The 20,178-nt window shown below is 49.4% G+C and overlaps 1 protein-coding gene across 2 annotated transcripts; it reads right to left on the bottom strand.

Annotated features, from left to right (window-relative positions):
* Positions 1-13,679: 13,679 nt before the first annotated feature.
* On the bottom strand, positions 13,680-20,065 carry nsun2 (NOP2/Sun RNA methyltransferase 2). 2 transcript variants are annotated; one of them, XM_062446147.1, is made up of 19 exons: positions 19,712-20,065; positions 19,154-19,333; positions 18,943-19,025; positions 18,730-18,835; positions 18,559-18,630; positions 18,347-18,431; positions 17,912-18,107; positions 17,310-17,384; positions 17,096-17,226; positions 16,945-17,018; positions 16,710-16,840; positions 16,291-16,387; positions 15,968-16,167; positions 15,785-15,877; positions 15,456-15,591; positions 14,988-15,068; positions 14,756-14,894; positions 14,603-14,642; positions 13,680-14,376 (listed from the first exon to the last, which is right to left on the bottom strand). In XM_062446147.1, the coding sequence occupies exons 1-19, from the start codon at positions 19,787-19,789 to the stop codon at positions 14,100-14,102; spliced, it is 2,274 nt and encodes a 757-aa protein (XP_062302131.1). In that variant the 5' UTR covers positions 19,790-20,065; the 3' UTR covers positions 13,680-14,099. The 2 variants fall into 2 exon arrangements, with proteins under 2 accessions (XP_062302131.1, XP_062302132.1); XM_062446148.1 differs by lacking the exon at positions 19,712-20,065 and having other exon boundaries at positions 18,943-19,063; positions 19,176-19,315.
* Between the last annotated feature and the right edge of the window lie 113 nt (positions 20,066-20,178).

Consider the following 20,178-nt stretch of genomic DNA (forward strand, 5'->3'; position numbering starts at 1 on the left):
TTTACGAGACTGTCGGGTTAAGACCAAGGTCGAAAAGTGAAAGGTCGATGCAAGACCAAACAGGAATGTGCAATAAAAGTTACGGCTTATTGAATCCCTTCTGAACGCAACTTGTCTTTCTTCTCACCTGCTTCTGAAGTGAATAATCGCACGTTATGTCAGCAGCCCCGATAGGACAGCACACACTCACAGCATATGCAAGGATACACTTACATAGTAATCTATTGTCCTCGGCCATGCTCTAGTTTCAGTACAACCACGGTGTCTGTTTCCACGCTACCTCCAGCGGCAGTCCATACAGTCACGTCTGACACATTGCCTCATCCCTGTGCCCTGCTCTGCACTGCTGTGAAGACGAGAGGCATCACAGTACAGAATGTACTGTTGCATGGAGCATGCTGGGATATTGTAGTCCAGAAACGTTGACTGCTGACGTCAAGTAGCGCACTCAAGTCTTGAGTGTGTGTGTGTGTGTGTATGGGTGTGTATTTGCATTCTAGGTATCATCCTGCTAACACACTCCGTCTCGAGTGTGTGTGTGTGTCACGATTTGCATTCTAGGGATCATCTTGCTAACACTCTCTGTCTCAAGTGTGTGTATGTGTGCGTGTATTTGCATTCCAGGGATCATCTTGCTAACACTGTCTCAAGTGTGTGTGTGTTGGGAGTCAGGTGGCTGAGCGGTTAGGGAATCGGGCTAATAATCAGAAAGTTGCAAGTTCGATACACACACACAGACACACACACACAGACACACACACACACACAGACACACCCAGTCACACAGACACACCCAGTCACACAGACACACATGCACCCAGTCACACAGACACACACATCCAGTCACACAGACACACACATCCAGTCACACAGACACACACCCAGTCAGACACAAACATCAGTTCATGCATACAGCGTTCTGGAGGCTCTTATCCATGCAGATCCTCCGTTATCTTGGCCTCTGAGAGGGTGTTGAGTTCAGTGTTACTGTAAGAGCTGGAGTGTGCCGGGCCAAACACTGCAGGCTGGAGACCAGGAGTGGAATGACTCACCAGCTCTCTTTTACAGTAATACATCATTTATTGTCTTCAAACTGTATTGGCTGCAGACGGGCCGGAGTGTGTATATCCACCTGCCTCTATGGTGTCCCTGGTGTGGGGCTTTGTTTATGTGTGTGTGTGTGTGTGTGTCCTTCGACGCCTAACAAGCTCTTTTACCTGTCAATTTGTCACGCACCCAAGACTTTTCAACTTTGATGTTGTTGCACCATGAGTAACCTGCAAACACACGCTCTACGATTGTCATGGTGGAGAGCACTCTTTATTGATCCCTGAGCCCTAATATGTTCTTTCCCTGTCACCTCTTTTCCAAGAAAGAGAGAGAGATGCAGAGAGGGAAATAGACAGCAAGCAGACAACACAGAAATAGGTTTGTTTTTCAACGGTACCCTGCAGGCGAGAACTAGCCAGAAACAAAAACACATTGCGAGAGGAGAGGAATGAGAGAGAACATGGCAGGTTAAGAGTGAGTGAGTGAGTGAGTGAGTGAGTGAGTGAGTGAGTGAGTGTGTGTGTGTGTGTGTGTGTGTGTGTGTGTGTGTGTGTACTGTCTGTGTGACAGAGACAGAGAAAGGGGTGGCCAGGAAGGAAGGGACCAAAGCCATCCTACATCTCACCATCTGAATAATATCAGCTCCATTAGAAGTGATTTGATTTGCAGTTTACGTAATGCTGAGGCTCAATCTATCCGGATGGAATTTTCCAGAATCCTGCAGTTGGGGGTGAGCAACGTCAAGAGCTAGGTTAAGAATGCTCACAAAAAATATGAAACACCCACGTGTAGAAGACTTGTGTGTTTTTTCCCAGCAAGGGAAACATGATATTTATTGGTTGTCAGGATTGTTTCAGACTGAGAGACAGTTTGACAACCAGTGGCCCAGAAAACACCAGGGAGCAGGAATTTAAAAACCGACTGCTAAATAATGTATACGTCTACTCCTCATTGTTCCAGTCTACAGCGCAGACAGAGATCTCTCAAATCAGTTACCACATCCCATCCAACCTTACTTCCTATAACTGTTCATATATCATACCAGATACAGTGTACGTGTTCTTGCAATGTTTAGGTAAGATTTGTGTTTTCTGGAATTGGAAGGACGGCACTGTTGGAGAACTGGAGCATTCTCTCTACACGTCATTCATTATACATGTGTTGCATCTGTGTCCACAGAAAGTATTGCTTTGCCTGGACATACTATGTTGAAATATTGATGTTTCTTTGTACTGATCCATCTTTGGGATTTGGTGTTTTTGTGTGCGGAAGGGAGAGAGGGAGAGATAGACAGGGTGGGAGAGAGAGAGAGAGAGACGGGGTGGGAGAGAGAGAGAGAGAGAGAGAGAGAGAGAGAGAGAGAGACGGGGTGGGAGAGAGAGAGAGAGACGGGGTGGGAGAGAGAGAGAGAGAGAGAGAGAGAGAGAGAGAGAGAGAGAGAGAGAGAGAGAGAGAGAGAGAGAGAGAGAGAGAGAGAGAGAGAGAGAGAGAGAGAGAGAGAGAGAGGAAAAGACAGAGGAAATGAGAGACAGATGGAGAGAAGAGAAATAACAAGAGGCATACTTTTTGGAGTGTTGGAGGGAGATGACGGTACTGTAGGGTGCCGTGTTATCCCATCCCACTGCAGTTGTCTGTTACGTAAGACCTGGCTCGCTGCTGGAGAGAACAGTAAGGGGATTGGAGAGCTCCCTTCCCTCTCCCCATCTCTGTCTCTCTCGCTCTCACTCAGCGTCAATGCCAGGCCAAGCAGACTGGGACACTATAAATATTTTATATGGCACAGTGCATGTGGGAAAAAATTATTTATAGACACATTTTCAATGCTTTCAGAAGACTCGCCGCGCATGCGCGTTTGAGTGCATGTGTGTGTGAGGGGGTAAGCAAGGGTGCGTGCGTGTGTGTGTGTGTGGGGGGGGTGGGCGAGAGACAGCAAGAGAGAGGAATAGAGAGAGAGAGAATGTCAAGAGAGGGAAGTAGAGAGACGGAAGTGATGGAGATTCATTCCCCTCCTCCCCTCCCTCCTCTGCATCCGGCCTTCTCTCTGGGCACTGGAGATGTTCCTCAAGGTGATCCCTCTCTTCCCTCTCTCCCAGGGGGGACGGGTGATTTATAACACCCTGCATAGCTGAGGGTGTGGAAGGAGAGAGGGAGAGAGAGGAGAGAGAGAGAGATAACAAAAGATACATCCTCATGCATCCTAACATGCCACATTCAATTGAAAATGAAAACCATCGCTATAATTATATATTATGTTATAATTGTTTGTTTTCAGATCAGTGATGATTAAGTTCTCTGATGTGTGTTACGTAATAATTACAATGGGTTGTCCCTTCACTGTGGACTGCTTTGGCAACATGGCCCAAGCCTGAACATTCATCCCAATAAAGCATCATGGATTGAATTGAGACTTAGAGAAAGAGACAGAGGGATACAGAGGGAGACAGATAGAGAGACAGAGAGAGAGAGAGAGAGAGAGAGAGAGAGAGAGAGAGAGAGAGAGAGAGAGAGAGAGAGAGAGAGAGAGAGAGAGAGAGAATTCTGTCTGGTTTTATCTGTGTACAGAGGGAGAAGATAGGGGATGTTGTCATGCACAGCACACACACACTCTCCCACCATGGCATGCACAGACACGTGAGGGCTCGCAGCTTCACACACATGCTGATGGACACAGACCGAACAGCCTGGCTTCCGTGAGGCTTAATGTTTACAACTGACAGGATTATCATGTCACACATTCAGATGGGCATACTGTCCACACATGTTCGTTCGTTCGGTCGAATGCACGCAAACACACATAGATGGAGGCTATGCAGACACCACGCCGAGGGTAGCCCCAGATCGAAGACGTCACCTGATCTATCTCTGCCTCCCTCTGTCTCTCTGCCTCTCTGCCTCTCTGCCTCTCTCCGTCTCTCTCTCTTACGTACCTGAGTGGTATCTGGTATCTGATACCTCTTGCCTGGTTAGTTCCTGTTTTTTTTAAACATGCTGTGAATATTTGGATCAGTCTCTCTCCCTCACACACACACACAGTTGAAAGATTATATTTGCCCCTGACCTCTATCTTTTGTTAACCTTGGTTTGCCCTGTAGCACAGATAATGTAATGACAAAGTGCTTGGACCTACTCGTGCCACAGTAGGAGCTCTGCCTTGCAAGGGATGGAGGATTCCAAGTTAGAGTCCGTTGAATTCGTTTGAAACTACTCTTTAATTTAATTCAACCCCAGGAGTGTTCATTTTGCCTGTTGAGTTTGCTTGTGAGATGGACCTATGTAAAACACTCCTGGTGTTAAACTTACAATGAAAGTAGTTGCGTAGCGGTTCATCATGTCTTGTGATGCCTGCTAAATTGTCTCTTCTCTGCACGTTGTATTCAAGATCCTGTTGTTACACCATCTGGTAAGAGACTGCATCATCCGGTGTTTGATAATATGCACTTCTGCAATTGAACTGTCATTTACATTTAGTCATTTAGCAGACGCTCTTATCCAGAGCGTCATTGTAAGACTGAATTGAGATCTCATTTTTGTAGAAGTATTATTGCAGTGTTTTGGTTTTTTGGTTTACCATGCATTCAATGGATTGCTACTGCAATAATAATAATAATGTTATTGTTGCACTGTATTTAAGTAAGTGAGATGTTATTGTTGCTCCACCCATTTTTTGCAACCTGTCCCCCTCACTTTTTATGAAGAAAATTCTATTTGTACGATATTTATCCTCAATCATTCCAAAAAGCTGTCCCACCCACATTTGAAAACTAACTTATGCCCTTGAGTTTAGGGAACTTTATTCCCTGTCAGAGATAAATAAGGATTGATCTAAAACACACTGCATTGTCACTTATTTGCTTCAAAAAATCTCTCATTGATGTAGCCGTAGTATAAAAGCAAAAAAGCATAATAAAGCACTTGGGACGTGTGGTGAACAACATGGGCTGTGCTGTTTTGCGATAAGCCACACCCTCTCATGGTTTATCGCTTTAGTATTAAAAACGTTTGCTATGATGCTTCAATGGTCATGTAGGGAGTCAGGTGGCTGAGCGGTGAGGGAATCGGGCTAGTAATCCGAAGGTCGCCAGTTCGATTCCCGGTCATGCCAACTGACGTTGTGTCCTTGGGCAAGGCACTTCACCCTACTTGCCTCGGGGGAATGTCCCTGTACTTACTGTAAGTCGCTCTGGATAAGAGCGTCTGCTAAATGTAAAAATGTAAATGTACCTGTTTCTTTTGATCATACTTGAGATGCCTACATAATTACATTTAAGGTATATATTTATCCAGTATTTGAAGTATTTATTGACAATAATAAATGTTTTCATTTGGAGTGGTATGGCTTGTTGCAGTGATCTTTTCTGTGGATTTTAACACCTTTAAACGTCTGTTTGGAGAAACATACAGTAGTTGCATTGGAGGGATTCAGGTCACGGGCCATGTAATAAAGTTATCAGGTTGTTGATGTTTGACATTCTTTTTCAATGGATAGTGTTGGATTCTAGAATTTCTGATGAAAAACAGAACCATGGGAATGGAGTGATTAGAATGAATAAATATGACAACGGATCTGTTGTATGCCTCTATGACATCATTGTGCTGTAGAGATAGAAATCATCTGTGGTGACATTTTCAAGACATTGCAGAAGAACATTGAAAAAACATGAAGTAAGAATGAAATGCCTATTCTTTTGTACATTTTGTCCTGTTAAGGTTAAGATTCATATTCATGTATTTGTAAAATGTTTCAAACATTGGTAACAATCCAATGTGTTGTCTTTTCCTTTCCAATAGTTTCTCTTTCAGAAAGTGTAAAAGCAAAGACTTACTAATTGTGAAGTTTAGCCTAGCCTGTGTAAGTTAAGTGTACAATTATTTTCTCAAGAACACAACATGAATCCTTGGCCTGATCGTCATTCAGCCGTATCCAATTATCTCAAAGTAAGCAGCAAACACCTTTTTTCTATAATTGTTGAAAAATTATAAATATCATGTGATACTTGTTTGTCAAGTTTAACTGGCTCAGTACTGACAAAAGCCAACACCTGTTCCCTTACTATGCCAGAATGTGCTACAGGCCAACACCTGTTCCCTTACTATGCCAGAATGTGCTACAGGCCAACACCTTTCCCCTTACTATGCCAGAATGCTACAGGTTATAATTGTCATATTATTTCAGAGAATAGCTGAGCTAAAAAATGATAACATCAAACTCAGAATTGACCAGCTTGAGAAGGACTCACAGTGTGAAGTCGGTGAGTGTTAACTGTGCACTCCTGCACACCTGACACTTTCACTGGGTTTTACCTGTGCCACCTCTGAGAAACTGCTAACACATCTAGCCAGTTCAACTGTTTAGAAACAGTCTACCATAACCAACACTTTTTGGTTTATTGGCAACCTCCAGGAACAAATTGATGAGTGCCTTGCAACCTTCACCCCTCTCCTGGAGTGTTCAGAGAGGATCTTGACCTGTGGTCAGAACCGCCCTGTGCAGACGCACCTGAAGAACTTCAAAGATCTTCTGGAGCTGATGTCCACAACCTTAATCAATCGGCCCATGCCACAAGGTAAGTGTACATTTGCATCTAAGGGAAAAACAGAAAGGAATTACTCGTGATTCTAATGTGGTAGCTTGACTAACAGGCAAAGGGAAAGTTGCAGCCTCTGACGCCGGTGATTGCATAGATAGCCACCTAGCTCCACAGGGTGAACTGAACAGGTGAGTAGGCCGTACATATAGGCAGCCTACTATTCAGAACAGCCCTCCCCATCCAACACACGTTCATGTGATAATGATGTTGATAGTGTATGTGCTACATGGTGTTTCATAATCCACGGACCGGTCTCTCCATGCAGTGCGAAGCCTGAGGTGCCTGGAGAGACACAGCAGAGCTCTTGGAGATCCCCTGTCGTCCAGAAGAGAAACGCTGGGCCTCTCAACGCCTCAACCCCCTCTCCTCTCCTCGGTGCCTCGAAGAGTCCGGAGAGTCTGGAGGATGAAATAAAGGAGCTGGCGTTGCAGCTGGAGGCCAAACTGGTGTTGAGCTCCCCTGTCCTGGAGGAGAGGGAGGAGAACAGGACTCTGTGTTCAGCCGCCCCTCCAGTAGCCCCTGAAGCTGGAGTCAGAGAGCTGGCAGTGAGGACTGAGGACAAGCCTCGTCAGAGATGCTCCCTGACGGAGACACCACAGGCCTCCTTCACCTCCACCTCCTCCTCCACCTCTGCTCTCAAAGGCTCTGGACGAGCCACTCGGAACTGTGGATGGGGTGAGAACTAAGTAGCCAAGCCAACAGCTCGTTTTCAGATCCAGTAGTAGTTCTCCACATATTGTACACCGTGGGGCTTGCGCTGTGAAAGCTAAATCAACGTCTCATGAATGTTGTGGTTGTAGATGTGAAGGACCTAACTGCCCAGCTAAAACTAAAATCTGTGACATCCGGCTTCACTATTGATCTTGGGGCTGGCTCTTCTGCTACAGCAAAACAGGTACATTCTAAGTATTATCTCCTGTAATGCTGTGGGATCATTTACCCTTTCAATTAACAGTTGTAAAGACACGTATAGATCTTAATTTACTCTCCTCTTGAACAGGCCAACACTGGTGCTACCACATCCAGTACAATCTCTACTCTAGTGAGTGGGCTGTGTGTGGAGTCCAACATCCCAGTTCCTCCTGTGAGAGCTGCCAGCCCTGCTCCACCTGTGGGTGTTCCTGAGGAGGCTGGAAGACTGAATGGACTCTCCCCAAGGAAGGACAGGAAGACAGGGATGTGCTGCTCCTCCACCCCTGTCTTCCAGAAGACGCATGCTGGACCTCTCAACACCTCAACCCCCTCTCCTCTCCTCGGTGCCTCGGAGAGTCCGGAGAGTGTGGGGCTGCGGGGTCTGGAGGATGACATAAACGAGCTGGCGTTGCGGCTGGAGGCCAAGCTGGTGTTGAGCTCCCCTGTCCTGGAGGAGAGGGAGGAGAACAGGACTCTGTGTTCAGCCGCCCCTCCAGTAGCCCCTGAATCTGGAGTCAGAGAGCTGGCAGTGAGGACTGAGGACAAGCCTCGTCAGAGATGCTCCCTGACGGAGACACCACGGGCCTCCTTCACCTCCACCTCCTCCTCCTCCTCCACCTCTGCTCTCAAAGGCTCTGGACGAGCCACTCGGAACTGTGGATGGGGTGAGAACTAAGTAGCCAAGCCAACAGCTCGTTTTCAGATCCAGTAGTAGTTCTCCACATATTGTACACTGTGGGGCTTGCGCTGTGAAAGCTAAATCAACGTCTCATGAATGTTGTGGTTGTAGATGTGAAGGACCTAACTGCCCAGCTAAAACTAAAATCTGTGACATCCGGCTTCACTATTGATCTTGGGGCTGGCTCTTCTGCTACAGCAAAACAGGTACATTCTAAGTATTATCTCCTGTAATGCTGTGGGATCATTTACCCTTTCAATTAACAGTTGTAAAGACACGTATAGATCTTAATTTACTCTCCTCTTGAACAGGCCAACACTGGTGCTACCACATCCAGTACAATCTCTACTCTAGTGAGTGGGCTGTGTGTGGAGTCCAACATCCCAGTTCCTCCTGTGAGAGCTGCCAGCTCTGCTCCACCTGTGGGTGTTCCTGAGGAGGCTGGAAGACTGAATGGACTCTCCCCAAGGAAGGACAGGAAGACAGGGATCTGCTGCTCCTCCACCCCTGTCTTCCAGAAGACGCATGCTGGACCTCTCAACACCTCAACCCCCTCTCCTCTCCTCGGTGCCTCGGAGAGTCCGGAGAGTGTGGGGCTGCGGGGTCTGGAGGATGACATAAACGAGCTGGCGTTGCGGCTGGAGGCCAAGCTGGTGTTGAGCTCCCCTGTCCTGGAGGAGAGGGAGGAGAACAGGACTCTGTGTTCAGCCGCCCCTCCAGTAGCCCCTGAATCTGGAGTCAGAGAGCTGGCAGTGAGGACTGAGGACAAGCCTCGTCAGAGAAGCTCCCTGACGGAGACACCACAGGCCTCCTCCACCTCCACCTCCTCCTCCACCTCTGCTCTCAAAGGCTCTGGACGAGCCACTCGGAACTGTGGATGGGGTGAGAACGAAACGACACAAGCTGTCATCTGTTCTCGACTGTTGCCTTTTCACTTTCACCCTAATAGCCCTCCTCCCAGACTATAAGGATTAAGCCAGTGGCAATGTCGGTTGTAAAAGTTAAACAATATAGATTTTGTGTTCGTAGACGTGAAGGACCTCACCGCCCGGCTCAAACTAACATCCGTGAGTGCCGGCTTTACCATTATTCTGGATGCCGGCCCGTCTCCCTCAACAAAACAGGTACATCCTACATGAAATTGAAATTCAAAACATCATAGTCTGGACTAACTGAAACACCCTTTCAGTTTTTTTTTTTGTGCGAAGACAAGCCATGAACTGTCCCTGGGGGGTTTTCAGCAGGCAGAAGCTAAAGCTACGATGACCTCGGCTCTCCCCGCCTCCCCTGAGGGTGTCCCTGCCCAGGCAGGAGGAGTGAGCACCCTCCTGTCCCCGTGCGGCGGACGAGCACCGGAGCTGGAGGACAAGCCTGGGGAGGGCAGAACCTCCATCCCGAGGAAGGACGCGGAGACGGAGCGCTCCTCCTCGTCCTCCCCTGATCTCAGAGGCTCCGGGCGGGCCAGCCAGACCAGTGCATGGGGTGAGAACCCAACAGCCCACGAGCAACGATCTCAGTTTCTTTCAATGCCATCTTGGCTTTTAGCACCGTACGGCAGTAGATCTAACAGGGGGTCACACCTGTCTCTGATTCCAGATGGGAAGCACCTTAAAGTGAACTTCAACCTTCCCTCATTGAGCTCAAGCTTCACCATTGACCTGGGAGCTGCCCCTTTGGCCATGGTAACGTTTCAGTCACCAGTCTACTATCATTTATTCAGGCTTACTGTTATGTTTTCAGCTACAAAAGGAACACCCTCTGTGTTTCTCTGTAGGTTCTCTGACATGTTCTTTCATTGGTTTTGCCTTCTCTAGGACCGGCTGAAAGCGGCCCGCTTTTAAACCGCAGTCTTTTAACCACATATTGACCGCAGTGGTTGCCCACCCTTGTTGACATGGATTTTTACCATCTGCATCATATTTTAGGATTGGTGTGCGCATCTTCACGGTTAACATGCAACAACTTCATCAAAAGCCCACAAACCTCTGACACAATTACTAGTGTTGCAACTTGCAACACAGTGGCCAATTTGACCTGCTGGACATCACATCCCATGATGCAGCAGCCTGAACCAAAATGGATGGGCCATCTGGATCTTTCCACACTTGCTCATACACTGACCTTCAATAGTTATCTTTTTGATCAAATTCCCTCTTTCTGTCACACACGTACGCACACATGTGAACACGCACATCTCAACTTCCTTTACTTTTGGTTAGTAACAATAAAACATATTTGAATCGATCCTTAACCACTCCTCCTTTTTTCTCAGCACACACCGCTCTGTCACTCTCCCTTCCCCTCCATCATCATCCTCCTCTTCTTCCTCATCTCCACGAAGGCCTCTCAGGGGGTAGAGAGGAAGGGATCTTGTCTTTGAATTGACCTCTGATCCCATGATGCCTTGTTCAATCATTATTATATTATCATTATAATCATTATTATCGATCCTCAATCATCAACAAATGGATACTGTCACTGTGGAGTCTTGAAAAGAAAGTATATATTTTGTATTGTCTTGCAGCTAGTTAGCCAGCATTTCATTTATAAAGAAGACCCTCTGAGCACAGTGGTCCTCCAGCTGGCCAGGGTCGAGAATGTAAACAGAACACAGGAATGAGATGCTAACAGAAAAGGTGCTAAAGATATATATATATTTCTTGTATACTTTAGGAGTGCACAACACCACTCTTCCTCTCCTCTCCTCTCCTCTTCTCCACTTCTCGTTCTCTCTTGCTCTTCTCCTCCGCCTGCCTCCTCTGTTTTTCCTGGCCAGGCCACAGCAGCCGGTCTGACTGCTAATGAAGAGAAACAGTTGTCACACAAAGTCATGGCTGTGTGTGAGACTCAGAGGGGAAAGACTATGACAAGAGAGAGGGTGGGAGAGAGAGACGAGAAGAGAGAGAGAGTTAGAGGGAGAAAAGGAGAGAGGGAAATATACAGAGAAAGAGGGAGAGCGAGAGAAAGCGCGAGAGAGAGAGAGAGAGAGAGAGAGAGAGAGAGAGAGAGAGAGAGAGAGAGAGAGAGAGAGAGAGAGATGCATGCTCTCTCTTCCCTCGGTCTGTTTCGTCTCTGTTACTAGGCAACACCTGCAGGCATGTGCTAAATAAAGCCTTGCACCAGGCCCTCCCCCCCCCCCCCTCCTCCCTCTCCGACCTCTTTCACCCATTTACTCCCCCCTCATCCACCACATGCTTCTCTCCATCCTCCCCCCCTGGTCCTCGCCCCCTCCCTCTTTCACTCCTTCCCCATTCCTTCTTACGCATCATTTTCTTCTGCTATGCATCCCTCCTTCATTCCTCCTTGTCTTCACGGGTCTCCAAACTGGGAGTGTAGTAGACTCCCTCATTAGTAGCACCAACCCTGAACCCACACAGCAGAGAGAGAGAGAGAGAGAGAGAGAGAGCGAGAGAGAGAGAGAGGTCTTAGTAAATGTGGGGCATTTAAAAGGTAAGGGATTTAAAAGTAAGGTAACTATCATACTCTTACTGAGATTTACAATTAAAGGATGTGAACGATAGAAATGATGAAATTTGCGCAATTGTCAATTTGCCCATTCTTTAAAAGTGACTCAGCTATAACAGTGGCACAGCAGTGGCAAAAGGTGTTTAAAGTTTAAAATCCAAATGAATTATATTCAAAGGCAAAGACAGTGTGATACGTACCCCATGTTGAACTAATATGAAATGGGCATTGTCACACACGGCCATACAGTCAATGAGTTTACAAAAAGAACAAGGTCTCTCTCTCTCTCTCTCTCGCTCTCTCTCTCTCTCTCTCTCTCTGTGTGCCATTCCGGAGGTTTGCATCAAATATGTTGTATTATAAATGTCTGCGATAGCCTAAAACCACTACACACACGCAGTCAAAGCAAGCGTCCATTACCAGAGATTTGGCACCATGATTTGGAGTGACGGTCGATGAGCGCGCGTGCACGTGTTTGGCTACGTCTTTTTGTCTGTGTGCGCTTGTGTGCAGAAGATGAGTAGGATTTAGTTTAATCCAAACATGGAACTCAAGCTCCGTCCCCTCTCCACCCCTCTCTGGTCCCCCCCCGCCCCCCTCCTACCCCCCTCACCATGCGGATGTGTGAGTCTGAATCCAACTCCCCCAGACTCGGGGTGTTGCGTAACAGTTGGATTATATAATCCCAAACATATATGCATGTCCACGAGGCTCAGAGCAAGGGAGCATGAAGCATGCCAGAGCCTGGGATTGAAAGCTAGGGGGGAGGGAGGGAGGGTCATAGGGGGAGGGGGTGACAGAAGGGGAGGGGGGGGGGGCAGTGAATCAAGCCAGATTTAAGAGAGGAACTTCCACCGCATCTGAATGATGCTTGAAGGATGGTGGTGGTGGCTGGATATCTCCTGCCGTCATCACCCTCTCCACGAAGAATCTGCAACCACCAACTACTGTTTAAATGACAGGATTTGGAATTTGGGAGCATTTGGGATTCTGAGTTCAGGTCACAGAGTACTTTCAAATCCCTGTCAGAACAGAGACCGTCAGAGGGACAGGGCAATGGAGAGAGGAATACATATCCCCCAAAAAAGGCAAAGAGGCCAGAGATTAACAGATAGAGAGGGGGAGCATGAGAGGATGTCATTTCCAGTATTGGTGGGTTTGCGGTGAACGTTACAGCTGTGAGAAAGCGGACAACCTTCAAGCTGTGAGTTGCATGTCGAGCCAGAGTTGACGTGGTCTTTTCCTCAGCGGAGCTGGGGAAGTCACGTGGCTCCCCATCAGCCCTCTCACATCCTCCCTCAGCCCCATTGCTCCCTCCGTCTCCAACGATGTCCCTCTCAACTCGACCGAGGACTGAAATGGCCTTTTTGTGTCCTGAACTGACTTAACTCTTGTTCCCCCTCCTCGCTCTCCCCCCCCCTCCCCCCTCCCTCCCTCCCCCACTCCCTCCCTCCCTCCCCCCCCCCTCCCTCCAACACTTCATCTCTGCCAAACTAACCTTTCTCCTCCAACACTCTCCCTCATCCTCTTCATCTACCCCCCCCCACCCAGGCCCTTCTCCTGTTTGCTAGCATTAATCATAGTTGGTGAGTGTCCACTCACACACACACGTCAGAGATAGGAAGACAAAAAGCAGCGCGAGAAGAAATGTTCGTTTCTACGGTCTCCATCCTCTCTTCCTTCAGATTCAACAAGAGGTGAGGGGGCTGGTTGTCATGGCTGCGGTCACCATGGCAGCGGGGACGGGTACTAAACAGGCTAGAGATGTGCGTGCAACTGTTGTGTTCTGACGCGTTGACAGCGTCATGGCAACCCTGCTACAGTTCGGATCACAATGCGTTTGTAGGAAGGGTTTTTAGGGAGATGCGTTCTAGTAGTCTGACTGTCGTGTTGGCACAATCAACAACTGGATGAAACAAAATAATCAATTTACCACCCATCCCCTCATCAGTTGAGCAAGACAAATCAGTGTTCGAGGCCGTGAGTGGATTTCATACTTTTAATGGATTTCATATTCTCTTAATTACAATCATAGAAAAATGAAACAGCGGTTGAAGCAACCGTGACTGAGCACGTTAAGAAACACACCGGGTCCTTGCTTCTGTTAAAATGGGGAAAAAAAAGTAAACAGCAGTATAAAACAAAACAAGCCACTTCACTAAAGCGTTTGAGTCCTGGACCTGGACTGGAGGAGCAGGGGACCAGTCCATGTGGCCACTCTACAAGGGGGGTGTTCTTCCTGCTATGGCAGTGGTTTAGTGACCTAACCTCGAGTCCACCCCCCCCTCCTCCTCCCCGTTAGACATTTGGTCCAGCCTCGAACCAATAAACATAGCTCAAGCTGTACAGCTCTCCACCTCTCATCTCGTTTTCCTCCTCTCTCCTTTCACCCCCCCCCCCCCCCCTCAAGTGGTCGCCTGATCGGCTCCGTTGCCCTTGGAGTCGGAGACGTCGTCTTTCCCTCCGTCGTGGTCGTCCCTGCTCTCTGGCTCTCCCTTCGGCCCCTCCTCCTCGGTGGGGCCCTTGGCCCCTGGCTTGCCCACGCCCTGCTTCTCTCGGAACACCTCCACCCCCAGCATGCGGAGGTAGTGGAACCTCTCGTTGCGGGGCACAAAGGCTCGGATTGAGGTCTTCCCCCTCCAGCCACACAGCTCGATGGGACACTGGGGCTCGTCTTGGTTACTGAGTGAAGGAGGGAGGGGAGGGGAGGGGAGGGGCGAGAGAGAGAGAGAGAGAGAGAGAGAGAGAGAGAGAGAGAGAGAGAGAGAGAGAGAGAGAGAGAGAGAGAGAGACAGAAAGACAGAAAGATAACGATTAAAAGAAAGAGACCGATTTGAAACTTTTTCCATTTTCCCGCCATTTAAAAACGCGCTCGACCGCCCGCTCTCCCCACACACGGAGGACATACCTGGGGTTAGGCTGGTACCTCAGCACGATGCTTCCCATACCTGGGAAACACAACAGCACACCACGTGACTTGAGAGCACCAGAAATACAACTCATGATGCAGTAGAGCACAGCACCCACACACATATACACACACGCGCGTCCAGGTAGGTACCTATCTGCTTGGCCTGTGAGTGAGCTTGGTCCTGGAGTTTGCTGAGGTAGGGGTTCTCCTGTGTGAGCAGCACCTTGATGTCCTCCACGCTGACCGTGATCAGCCGGGAGCGGATGTAGGGATACAGGGTGTAGATGCCCTGGGGAGGTGGAGGAGGAGAGGGCGAGCAGGTGAGGGGAGAGCCCACGGTAACATGACTGTGTGTGCGTGTGTGTGAGTGTGTGTGTGTTACCTCCTGAGCCAGTCTGAAGGCGCAGCCAAACTGCTCCCCGTCGCTGTTGCGAGACCATACCTTCACCCCTGTGTTGATGACCTGACACACACACACACACACACAATCAGGTTAAGAAGGCTCACAGAGAGTGGCTGGGCTGCACTTCCGAGTTCCACAGCTTCTAGGACAGGGATCAGATGCTGACCAGCGCTAGTGTCTGACTAGGGTTAACGTTAGGTTAACGCTAACACAAACAGAAGAGCGCCGGGCTGGTACGGAGACAAAAGAGGAGGGTCGTTTATTAGTGTGCCTGGACGCGTGCGAGTACAGGCTAGGCCGCACACGCACAGGGCCACCTGTGCCTGGTTTGGAGGGTACCACAGGGAATTGGGATGAGAGGGGTCCCCAGCTGTTAGAAAAGCCTTGCCGTGATGAGCCGCCCACACAGGAGCAGAGAGACACACACAGACAGGCTGGGACACGGACCTTCATGCGCTCGCTGTTGTTGATCAGCACGTTGCGGAGCTCTTTGGAGACCATGTACAGGTGCCTTTTCTTGCCCTCGTGGGTTCTGGTCAGGACGTTCTGCTTGGGGAAGTCCGGACTCAGGTCGTAGAAGTTCCTGGAAAACAAACACGCACGCGCGTCATCACGCCGAACAACGTTTCACGTGGAGTTGATATCGAGGCGGATCCGTCCTCTATTTCCCCCTAATTCTCCCGCACACTGCATGGAGTGGATGATGGGGAGGGGATGACTTCTCAATGCATGGAGGGGATGAGGACCTACAGCGTAGGAGGGGGATGAGGACTCACTGTATGGGAGGGAAGACAGGGTCATCTTCGGTCAGGAACACAAAGGGATCTTCCTTGAAACCAAACAGCTTCATCTTCTTAGAGGGCGGCGGCCTGGAAAATACAGAGGGAAAAGGAGGTCCCATCACATGCTATACATGTCACACACATACAATAACGCTGCTAGATACACACGCAACTTACCCACACGCTCCATCTTTGGGGGGCTCTTGCCTTTGCTCTCCATTGCCAGACTCCTCTTTGACGGTGTGCTCGCTTCCGCCCACCTCTTCCTCCTTCGCACCCTCCGGAGGCCCGGGGAGAGGGGCGTCTGAGGGACGGGTGCCCCCAGGAGAGTCCTCTCCCTGGGCCGCTGAGCTGGAGGCCAGGTCCTTATTCCTCAGCTGGAGAGGGAGCCAAGGAGGGAGGGACTCCGTTACTGCTGGCTACTGGGTGGTCAAATGTGGCCAGGGGGAACCAACATCCACGTTGTATACGGTGTGTGTGTGTGTGTGCGCGTGTCATACCTTAGGTAGTCTTTTGTTCCAGGGCATGGGGGCTGTTTTCACCAAGACAGCGACAAAGAATCCTCCGGTGTTCTGGTGATGAGGAAGGATCCTCATACTGGCAGACAAACACACACGATTTCATCATGTCAAAGGTTAAATAGGTTGAAAAACGATAATAATAATAAAATGTGTATACAACTGCATTCATGAATACTAGCGCCACCTTGCTTCGAAATGACAAACATGTCTAACTAGACAGAACATGGGGCTCAGAGAGAACCTGAACAGCAGCACCATCCACTGGCCGAAAAACACAGATTTATGAGAACTCATAAAGTACACACAGTAATACTGCTTTTATGAGCATGTGATATCCTTTCTCAAGTGCGTCTGGCCAAACACACAGATCCCTGGTATGTGTGTGTGTGTGTGTTTACCATCTCTCAAGCTTCATGGCGGACAGTTTCTCAGGGTCTGGAGGGGGGAACATGGTGGGTCTGATCTGCGTGTGTCGGCTCTCTGGGACCTCGGACCAGTCCTTGTACCACTGGCCCTCCTTCGTCATCAACTAGAGAGAGAGCGAGGCAGACAGACAGAGAGAGAACCTCAGCTCTACTGTGGTGGATCATAGCTGCTGGTGGTTGAGACGGTGAACAGGGTGGCGCCCCCTACCTTCCAGGAGGACACCCCGGGCATCCACTTGAGCCCTGGGAGCTCCGCTGAGGCATCGGCCAGCTCCAACGCACCTGAGGGGCACAGGGTTAGCGCTTCACGTGCTGTGCGTGCGTGCGTGCGTGGGGGACGGTGAGTGGGCGCGTCTCACCTTCGCCCTTCTCCAGCAGGGAGGCGATGACGGCCTCATCCTCGATGGGGTTGAGGGAGCAGGTGGAGTAGACCATCCTCCCTCCCACCGCCAGCTGTTCCACGCCGCGCACCGCGATACGCAGCTGCAGCCTGGGGTGACGAGGCGCGTTGGTACACAAACACACGCACGCACACGCACACACACACACACACACAACACTCTCTCTGCTCACCCGTGGAGGTGCAGGCTGTTGCTTGTGGTCCACTTCTTCCACACGTCGATGTTCTTCCTCATGGTGCCGTCTCCGCTGCAGCCGCCACCACAGAGCAGACATTACTAGCCGAACTAGAGCCAAAAGGCATTCACACAGAACCAGCGGATCGCATGGATCCGACATTGGAGGAAGCTCTCCCAGCGCGGAGCTTGGGACGCAGAGCAGAAGCCTGCATTTGGGGGTCGCTGGCTACATGCCCAAACCCCCCCCCCCCCCGCCTGCTTCTCCTCCACTCCATCCTCCTTTCTCTCCCTCTACGGTTGTCTTTGGCACAGTCCCCAAGCCGGGGGAATGTGGCTAGCTAAACACACACTCAGCGACTCTGCGAAATTATTCTAAGGCTGGTGTGGCTGCAAAATGACTCCCAAAATAAAGTCAACGCAAACAGAAGCGGGCATGTATGTTTTCCTCTCCTGTTCGTCCGTATAGCTCGCCTACCATAAGCAAACGCGTAGCAGCCTGCTAAACATTTCAGGAAACATAAAGACCAATCTACCAATCTAAGAACTATGTCTACCCCCCAACACACACACACGTGTGTAAGCCCTCGAGGGGGGTACCTGCAGGGCACGTCGCAGAGGATGCGGTCGTAGAAGAGGATGCCCTTCTTGCCGTCCTCGGCGTCGACCTGCAGCCGGGGGATGTTGGAGGCGTCGTGGTTGACCACCATGATGCAGGGGCTGTTCAGCCGCTTGGCCTGGTGCACCAGCAGGTAGCAGCGCTTGTTGTCCACGTCGTTGGCAATGACAAAACCCTCTGGGGGGGAGAGAGACAGGGAGAGACAGAGAGAGAGAGAGAGAGAGAGAGAGAGAGAGAGAGAGAGAGAGAGAGAGAGAGAGAGAGAGAGAGAGAGAGAGAGAGAGAGAGAGAGAGAGAGAGAGAGAGAGAGAAAAGAGGGGGGGGGGGGTGAGTGAGAGATTACAAATGTTTACAGACAGTAGGCTAGATATGCAACTGTAGTCTGTGTGGTATTTTGTGTGCGTGTTTGGTCGAACCTGGGAAAGGCACGTCCATGTCTGAATGTAGCATCTCTATCAGCTGGGCTGTTTTCGATCCCGGGGCAGCACACATGTCCAGAATCTACACATGAACACACAAAAGGATTAGACCTCGCTAGAACACTCCAGAAATGGAACACAGACTCCATCAGGACACTGAAGAGGGACTGAGGCCAGGTTTGGAATGGGGACAATACTGGTGTGTTTACCTTATGATGCGGCTCGATCTTGAGGAGCAGAGGGGGGATCATGCTGACGGCCTCTTGACGGCTGATGTTACCCTGTGAGGAAAAAGATGAGCGTCTCCATTTCTTTCTTCTAGTCCAATAATGGGGGGGGGGGGGCTTCACCGAACTACAAGTCCCATCAGCTGGACTCACCGACTCGGTCTCGCTGACCAGGAACTGGTGGAACTTCTCCAGCAGAGGAGACTTCCTCAGGATCTTCCTGCTCATGTTTGTGTGCCACGCCAGCTCGTCAGGGTACCTGGGAACACACGCACACCTTAGATATACACACAGCCAGTGTGGTGCGCTCTGAAGAGTGTGTGTTTTAAGTTCCACCATTTACAGGTAGACCATATCAGGGTTTACCAGCTCAAAGCTTGTGGAGCCTCAAACTTCTGCCCATCGATCTCCACCTCCTGAATCTCCTTGAAATACTTGTCCTTCAGCCAGTGGAGGATCTAGCCAGTGGAGGATCTCCTGGGCGTGGCTGGGTCACAACAGCAGGGAAGAAAAACCATTGGTAAGGAGGACACATGCAGTTTGGAATGACCATGAGCTCTGGACACCTGTGGCAGAGGTGTCCTCGTTCCTGTACACACCTCTTGTACCCCGTGATGCGGATAGTGGCGGGCAGTGGCTCCCTCAGGGCCGCCATGAACTGGTCAAACTCCCCGGGGGGCACCAAGCCAAGCTCCTGGTAGTACTGCTCAAACAGCTTGTTCTCTTTGACGATGTCGGCATAGCCTGCGCCCCAGCCCTAGGATGCATAGACATGGCGAGCATGTGAGTATGGTTGCTAATGGGCACAGCTACATCAATGGTTGACCGGGGATATGTTATTTTAATAGCCAAGTGATTCAACTAAGGGCTACATGTACTTCTGCATAAGCTGTGACAGTTAGCTGTAATACTCCCCGACTGTATAGGGTTGGCAGCTATCGCTTCGTTAGAAATCCTGCGTTCCACTCAATTCGCCACAAACCTGACTTTTTTCGTAAACAAATTAAGTAAACTATGCTTTATTAGTATATGCCTTATTTGCTCAATTATACAGTACAATTAATCGTATTTGAAGCTACGGAGAGTTGATGTTGATGAGTTGATGACAAATGTAATGTAATGATGGGAAACTCACAGCATTGTCTCTGTCGTCTCTCCCACCCGGCTTCCCATTCTGTTGATTTTTCTGTCTCTGTCTACTTCTTTTCCCCATGTTGGAAACACTGAGAACTCTTAAAAAAAACTGCTCGAAACGTTTTAACGGGACAAACTGTATGATATTAATGGCAATCGTGCTATAATTTCCCCACGCGTGTAGCTTCTGTGCGACAACAGCTGACGCACACACTGTGTTCACGCACCCATGTGAGAAAGGACCAGCATTGTAGCCGAGAGACTTGCCTGAAATATTATTTCTTGTGTATCCTATCACTGAATAGGCATTCAACGGGAAGTTTACACAACCTTTTTAGTTAAAACGATTTAAAATGTTAAAATTCAAAGAGGAAAGTTTCTTTGGTGTAATCTGTATTTTATGCCGGATCGTTTTTCGATTGGCTCTAATATATTCTTATGCAAAACAGCCTCACTGGATTGGTTCGT

The sequence above is a fragment of the Osmerus eperlanus genome, chromosome 20, assembly GCF_963692335.1.
Source record: "Osmerus eperlanus chromosome 20, fOsmEpe2.1, whole genome shotgun sequence".
Lineage (NCBI taxonomy): Eukaryota > Metazoa > Chordata > Actinopteri > Osmeriformes > Osmeridae > Osmerus > Osmerus eperlanus.